The sequence below is a fragment of the Microtus oregoni genome, unplaced genomic scaffold, assembly GCF_018167655.1.
Source record: "Microtus oregoni isolate MIOR12 unplaced genomic scaffold, Mior012 000006F_ref0000085, whole genome shotgun sequence".
NCBI classification, from domain to species: Eukaryota; Metazoa; Chordata; class Mammalia; order Rodentia; family Cricetidae; genus Microtus; species Microtus oregoni.
Window position 1 is genome coordinate 53,485,133 of NW_024543065.1, and position 8,062 is coordinate 53,493,194.

General features: G+C 50.1%; 1 protein-coding gene across 1 annotated transcript; it reads right to left on the reverse strand.

Moving 5' to 3' along the window:
- Positions 1-1,173: 1,173 nt before the first annotated feature.
- Positions 1,174-4,117, reverse strand: Rabac1 (Rab acceptor 1). The gene is made up of 5 exons (XM_041654898.1): positions 3,955-4,117; positions 3,501-3,713; positions 3,184-3,281; positions 1,467-1,568; positions 1,174-1,389 (listed from the first exon to the last, which is right to left on the reverse strand). Exons 1-5 carry the CDS (start codon positions 4,008-4,010, stop codon positions 1,301-1,303), a joined length of 558 nt encoding a protein of 185 aa, XP_041510832.1. The 5' UTR covers positions 4,011-4,117; the 3' UTR covers positions 1,174-1,300.
- Positions 4,118-8,062: the final 3,945 nt, after the last annotated feature.

Below are 8,062 nucleotides of genomic sequence, written 5' to 3' on the forward strand. Positions count from 1 at the left end.
ATGCTCCACTAAAAAGCCAGCCTCTGCCGGGCGGTGGTGGCGCACACCTTTAATCCCAGCACTCGGGAGGCAGAGGCAGGCAGATCTCTGTGAGTTCGAGGTCAGCCTGGTCTACAAGAGCTAGTTCCAGGACAGGCTCCAAAACTACAGAGAAACCTTGTCTTGAAAAACAAAACACAAAACAAAACAAACAAACAACAACAACAACAAACAAAAGCCAGCCTCAGGGCTGGGGCTAACGTAAGCGGTAGTGCGCTTGCCTAGCACTGCCTGCACCAGGTGTGGTGGCATGTCAGGAATGCCAGCCCCTGGGAAGTGGAAGCAGGATGATCAGGAGTTGCCATGGCTACACAGTGAGTTTGAGGCCAACTTGGGCTACTTGAAACCCTGTCTCAAAAACAAAGACAGTTACTAACTCATGTTCTTCAGGGTAAAAGTCAAAGCCTCCTGCAGCTCCCAGTCTCCCTCACCAAGCTCTCCAGGTCCTCACTGCTCTTCCGGCCTCCTGGCGCTGCTGCCTCTGTGCCCAGAGCCTTGGTCTTTAAAGGATGGGCAGCTGCTCTATCACTGCCCAGGCTCGCTCACCCTCTCCGGGAGGCCTTCTCTGGCCAGCATGGTCTCGCTTTGTAGCTCTGGCTAACCTTGAAGTGGCTATGTAGATGCAGACCAGGCTGGCCTTGAACTTAGCAAGATCCACCAACCTCTCTAGTGCTGAGACTAATGGCATACACCATCACACTTGGCAACCTTTGTTATTTTTAGAGACAGGGTTTCTCTGTGTAACATCCCTGGCTGTCCTGGAGCTCACTCTGTAGACCAGGCTGGCCTTGAACTCAAGAGACCTGCCTGCCTCTGCCTCCTAGGTGCTGGGATTAAAGGTGTGTGCCACCACTCGGCTAAATTTTATTATTTTTAATTATGTGTGTGTGTGTGTGTGTGTGTGTGTGTGTGTGCATGCACGCACACACGCGCACAAGTGCAAGTGCCTTTGAAGGCCAGAGATATTGGGTCCCCTACCGCTGGAGTTACAGACAGGTGTGAGCTGCCATGTGAGTGCTGGGAACTGAACCTGATCAGTCAGTGCTCTTATTGGCTGAGCTACCTCTCCAGCCCCAATTTCTCAGTAAACCCCCTCCTTACCTATAAAAGAGAAACCAGGAAACCATAGCCAAGTAGCAGCTGTAACAGCTTTATTTCGGAATACAAAGCCTCTCCCTGGGCGAGGCAGACTGAGGGCAAGGTCAGGCAGGAAAACAGCAGACAGAGGGGCAGCCGGGTGAGGCAGGCAGGTCCTGACAGCTCACACAGGCTCCATCTGTAGCTCCTCTCCATCTGTCGGCTCTATCTGGTGGAAGGCGGCATGGGAGCCGATGACCACGAGGGTGGCTCCTGTAGGACCGTGGGTAGTTCAGGATGCATTCTCTCCCCTGGCTCCCAACCTCACCCTACCCAGACCCTTTACTCACCCAGGACCCAGAAGACAGCGGAGCCAGCACCTGCCAGCCAGAAGAAGGGGAAAGAGACTCCGCCAGCCAGGGCGTACTGATGCGCGGGGCTCACCTCTCGGCCTGGGGAAAGATGGCATTGGGCAGCTGTTCCCCCCTCCATCAATCTAATGTCACAAGCTCTGGAACCTTCTATGTATTAAGACAGACTCCTCACATCAGAGCTTCCCATCCCTAGCCCGACCCTGATTCCCCAAAGCGCCCTGCCCAGACCATAACCACCTTCCTCAGTTCCAGTTCCAACTCTGCTCTCTGTTCCCACCTCCCCTAGGCCCCAGGCCACGTCTCTCTCAGACTAGACTAGCCTCATGTTCCAGCCTGGATACCAGTCTCAGGCTGGTGGCCCCATAGCCAGGTCTGACCTAAGGATTCTTGTCCTCTTTTTTATTTTTAAAGATTTTATTTATTATTTGAATTATGGGTGTGTGCCCTGTGTGGTCATATGTGACAAGAGTTCAGGTGCCCGAGGAGGCCAGAAGCTGGAGTTACAGGTGGCTATGAGACAGTCACCTTACTTGGGGGACTTGGGTGTTGGGAGCCAAACCTGGGTCCTTTGCAAGAACAGAATTCAATTTTAACCTCTGATCCATCTCTGCAAACCCTTATTCTGATAAAAAAACAAAAACAAAAACAAAAAACTCAGGCTTGTTTTGAACTTGCCACAATCTCTCTGCTTCAGCCTCCCAAACGCTGGGATTATAGGCATGAGCTAGAGCTTCTGGCTTTGAGATTGTGTTCTTTGCCATGTTTCACAGGAATTTGGTTTGTGGGGGCTGGAGAGACGACCCAGCACTTAAGAGCACTTGCTGCTCTTCCAGAGGGCCTGCCTTCTGGGTGCTTAACAAATTTTGTAACGCCAGGGCATGGTGGCACACTCCTTTAATCCTAGCACACAGGAAGCAAAGGGAGGGGGAATCTGTGAGCTGGAGACTAGCTTCGTCTATGTAGTGCGGTCCTGGCAGGCCAAGGCTACAAAATGAGACCCTATCTCAAAACTGTGTGTGTGTGTGTGTATAATGTGTGTATGTGGAATGTGTGTGTGTGTGTGTGTGTGTTTTCAGGCTCTCCTACACCTGGAAATTGTGTGTGCCCCAGTGATGATCATTTGCCAAGGTCAAATTCTCTTGTACTTCAGGCACTCCTCTGCCCCAGCCCTTTGTGCTGGTACCTAACTTGCTGGGCCCTCAAAGACCTTGTCTTAGGTTTCCTTAGCAAATCCGAGATGTTCCCCTAGGGGGTCTTCCCTGACACATTTCTTCCCAGTGGTAGCTGGGACCAGTCTAGGGCCACCGGACCTACAGGGCTCAGTTTCCCCCTCTGAAAATACCCACTATCTGTCGGGTTCTAGGACCAAGGCCTGGGAAGGCGAATCTAGGCCCGCATAAGGTCGCCACCTGGTGTCCAGTGTGGGTACTTGCAGCTGATGCTTTCCGCAGGGGTTTGGGAGGGATTGGGAGGATTGAGTCATTTTACCCGAGAAAGAGGAGCCAGGGGTGTCGGAGGCCTCCCTGAGTTTGGGAAGCTGAGACTGGAGGGGAACACCTGGTAGGTCTGAGCCCTTAAGGACTAAGTGTACATCTCGGTGGGGCCGACTTTAGTCCCAATATTTGGAGGTTTGCATTCTGTGAGACCATGACCAGAGAGACCTAGGGATCCATTTGGGCAGGGGATTTCTCACCAAAAAGCACAAGCTTAGACTGCAGCGTGCGCAGATAGAGAATGTAACAAGCTCCAAAGAAGACAGCCAGAGCCACCAGCAGCATGGGGGATGTCACCCTGGAAGAGCATGGGGGACAGGAGTCAGCCATCTGAGGCGTGTCAGCTGGGTCCCTCTAGCCTTGGACATCACATACTGCATTCTGGTCGGGTGGATTCAGGAGTACAGACAGACCTGGTCCTTTAGTCACCAGCTGTGGCATAGGTAACTCGTGGGGGCGGGCCCTGATAACAGGGGCGGGACTTAACTATCGAGGGCGGGGCTGCAGAGGCACTCACACGCAGTAAAGGATGAGGCCCAGAAACACGAACACGTAGTTGCTTTGGTAATACTCCACATTGCGTGCCAGGCGCTGGCAAAGCTCGCCCAGGTTGCGGGGTCGCGAGAAACGCTGCTGGTCCACGAAGGTGCCCCAAGGCCGGATGGTCGCGCGGCGCCGCTCCAGCCACTCTCGGCCTGCGCCAGAGGGAATCAGTTTGGGCAGCAGGGTCCTGAAGGGTGGGGCAGATCAGCTGCAAGCAGGAACAAGGGCCCGGACCCCAGATCCCAGTACCCACAGTCCCAAGGATGACCTTAAACTCTTAGGGGAAAGGGTCCTGGGAGACAGTTAATACTCCTGAGTCCCTCCCAGCGGGGAGGGGCTGAGGAGACGTCTCTGAAAAGGAAAGCTCTACGTCTGGGGGTCGGGATTCCTGCATCTCGGGTCTCGAGGGTTACATCCTGCTCGCTCACGTAGCGCTCAGCCCTTCCACCTCCGCATCCTTCTGCTGGTCCTTCTGGGTCGCCATGTCTGCACTGCAGTTTGTAGAACCGCTGTAAACAGCCCCGAGCCCCGCAGCACCTAGCCGGCCCCGCCCGAAACCGGACTCTCCGGACGTGGCAGGGCTTGGAGCCCTAGGGGGCGGTAGTTGCATCTCCGAGCATTGTGGGAGTTGTAGTCATTGCGGCGTCAAGAGGGCGGTCTAACTCGCAAGCCACCTTGGGAGATGTATGCTAAGAGCGCGGCGGGAGCCTCTTGGCATTGTGGGAACTGTAGTTTCACAGCGTGCAGTGTGACTGGTGGGCTGTCAGAATGGAGGGCTTTATAGGAGTTTGAATAGCTGAAACAAGCGTTCTGCACGATTTCGTGGACCATGCAGAGCTGTCGTCCTGACTCCAGAGTGCTTAATAAAACATTGACCGCAGCTTCAGATACTCTGATTGGGCAAATCCGGGATGGAGTTCATTTATTTTTCTTTCCTTAAAAAAATGATAATATATATGTATACATATATATTATGTATACATCCAGCTCTAGTCGACCAAACATACTCGTGTATTAACTCATACACACAAAAATGTGACTTAAAAATAAAAAATGTGTTTATGTGTGTGTGCCACATGGGGGCAATGCCTGAGGAGACCCAAAAGAGTGTATTTCATCCCCTGGAACTGAAGTTACAGTTATGAGCCGTTCAAAACATGTGTGGGAATTGAACTCTAGTCGTCTGGAAGAGCAGCAAGCACACTCTTAACTACTGAGCCCTCTCTCCAAACTCTCTTTTTTATTTTTCTTTTAAAAATTATTTATTTTTGCCGGGCGGTGGTGGCACACGCCTTTAATCCCAGCACTCGGAAGGCAGAGGCAGGTGGATCTCTGTGAGTTCGAGGCCAGCCTGGTCTACAAGAGCTAGTTCCAGGACAGGAACCAAAAAAGCTACAGAGAAACCCTGTCTCAAAAATAAAAAAAAAAAATTAAAAAATTATTTTTTTCCTTTTTTAAAAAATATTTATTTATTTATTCATTCATTCATTATGTATACAATATTCTGTCTGTATGTATATCTGCAGGCCAGAAGAGGGCACCAGACCTCATTACAGATGGTTGTGAGCCACCATGTGGTTGCCGGGAATTGAACTCAGGACCTTTGGAAGAGCAGGCAATGCTCTTAACCACTGAGCCATCTCTCCAGCCCAAATTATTTTTTTCAAGACAGGGATTTTTCTACATAGCCCTGGCTATCTTGGAACTCTGTAGACCGGCTGGCCTTGAACTCATTCACCTATCTCTGCCTCTAAGTGCTCGGATTAAAAGCATGATACTACCACCTACCTTTTTCAATGATTTATTTTTATGTTCATCAGTGCTCTGCTTGTATATCTGTCTATGTGAGAGTGTCGGGTCCCTTAGAACTGGTGTTACAGACAGTTGTGAGTGGCCATGTGGGTGCTGGGAATTGAAACTGGGTTCTCTAGAAGAGCAGCCAGTGCTCTTAACCTCTGAGCCACCTCTTCAGCCTGCCAGTGGTTACTTCTTTTGCCTCTTGAGTTCCCAGAGCAAGTGGCACTGGGAGGCCAGGAAGATATTAGCACAAACCTGTTTATAATGCCTGCTGCAGGACTTCACGGAGACTCCTCCCCTTTTTGTGCTGTGTGTGTCTGTCTAAGCAGGTGTTCCTCCCTGGCACTGGATGAATGAAACAGAATCTGTGGGTGTCCAAAGGGCGGTCTTGGCTCATGCAACCCCTCCCAGGACCATTCTGTCCTGAGCTCACCAGAGGTCGCAGGGCTCCAACGATAACCTTGACCTCTTGATCCTCCTGCCTCTGCCTCCCAATTGCTGAGATTACAGGTGTGAGCTACTAGAAAATGGCCAGTTTTACTTTATTATTTATTTTTTGATTTTCCGAGACAAGGTTTTTCCTAGCTGTCCTGGAACTTGCTCTGTAGACCAGGCTGGCCTCAAACTCACACAGAGATTTGGCTGCTTCTGTCCCCGAGTGAGGAATTAAAATCATGCACCGCCCCCACTTTGCAGCCTAGGAGAGTGTGACCTCAAATTTTTTTTCCTTTCTTTTCTTTTCAAGATAGGGTTTCTCTGTAGCTTTGGAGCCTGTCCTGGAACTCACTCTGTAAACCAGGCTGGCCTCGAACTCACAGAGGTCCACCTGTCTCTGCCTCCAGAGTGCTGGGATTATATTAAAGGCGTGCACCACCACCATCCAGCTGACCTAGAACTTTTGATCTTCTTGTCTCCAGTTCATGAATACTTACAGATGTGTGTCCTATACCTTATTTATGTGGGGCTTGGATCAAACTCACCTTTGGTAGCCAAGTAGTCTACCATGTGAGTCACACCCAGGCACTTGGTTGTTTTAAAGGTTTCATGTTATTTATCAATGGTGTCTGTATGTGTGTTTTATAGCATCTGTGAAGGTCAGAGAACAGCTTTCAGGCTAGCCTCAAACTCAGATCGGGCTGAAGGTATATGACACCACACTCAGCATCAGCTGGTTGTCTTGTGTACTGGCACATGCACACATTCACTCTTAAAGGCCACAGCATCCTTGCCACCTAGATTCCTGCACGGAGAGGCTGACAGGCCAGGGCAGGCATGCCTAGCTGCTTAACACCGGGAGGAAGTTTGGCTGTCCAATCAGAATGGCTAGAATTAAAATGCTTGCTTCTGCCACCTAGTGGCAGGCATGTGGAATAGATTTTTTTTTTTTCCTACCTTGTGGGATGTAAATACCCAGTCTATGCTTTGGAGATAGATTCTGGAAGTTTTCATTAAAATTAAACAGCCGAAGAAGTAGGTGAGGTGGTACACACTTGTAAACCTAGCATTTGGGAAGCAGAGGTACAGGATTGTAAATATGAGGCCAATCTGGTCTACACAGCAAGACCGTATAAAAAATTAAATCCCTGCCGGGTGATGGTGGCGCACGCCTTTAATCCCAGCACTTGGGAGGCAGAGGCAGGCGGATCTCTGTGAGTTCGAGACCAGCCTGGTCTACAGAGCTAGTTCCAGGACAGGCTCCAAAGCCACAGAGAAACCCTGTCTCGAAAAACAAAAAAACAAAAAAAAAAATTAAATCCCTATAAACAATGCCTGACTCTGTGAAGCACACCTTTAATCTCATCATTTAGAAAGCAGAGAAAGGTAGCCCTCTGTGTTAGAGGCCAGCCTTGTCTAGAGAGCGAGTTCCAGGACAGCCAAGTCTACACAGAGAAACCCCGTCTTGAAAAAATAAACAAAACCCCACAAAGCAAAAAAAGAAGCCGGTGTGAGATACATATCAGCACCCTGCCTCAAATATCAAACAAAATGAATAAATAACAAAAATATGACTGGCTGTCTCGTTCTATTCCCAGCAGCTCCAACATGGACATACAAACATGGATCAATAGGGACCCAATTAGAAAGAGTGTGTTAGTCACACCATGAACAGAGCCGTGATGATGAACACAACATCGTGGAGATGCTCACAAAAGCATCAAAGGATTTGCCGTAAGAGTTCATTTGTATGCAGTTCAAGAACACACAGACACCTGCCTAAAATCCCCCAGTGAGGGGCTGGGGTGGGGCTCAGTGGTAGAGCCCCTGCCTAGAATCTCCCAGTGAGGGGCTGGGGTGTGGCTCAGTGGTAGAGCCTCTGCCTAGAATTCCCCAGTGAGGGGCTGGGAGTGTGGCTCAATGGTAGAGACCCTGTCTAGAATCTCCCAGTGAAGGGTTGGGGTTGGCTCAGTGGTAGAGCCCCTGCCTAGAGCCCCCAGTGAGGGGCTGGGGTTGGCTCAGTGGTAGAAGCCCTGCCTAGGATCCCCCAATGAGGGGCTGGGGCCTAGCTCAGTGGTAGAGCCTCTGCCTTGTGTGGTCTGAGTTTCAATCTCAATATGACAGAAAAAGGAAAACAGACAAGTCAGCATGACAGATTAATCCCAGCAATTGTCACAGGAGAAGAGCCAGCAGACATAGGGAGAGAGACGCTTCCTAGGTGGGTAGAAAAGTTCTGTACTTTTACCTGGGCGGTAATTACAGAGATACTTTATTTTGGTATTGAATAATAGATTGTATTTATTT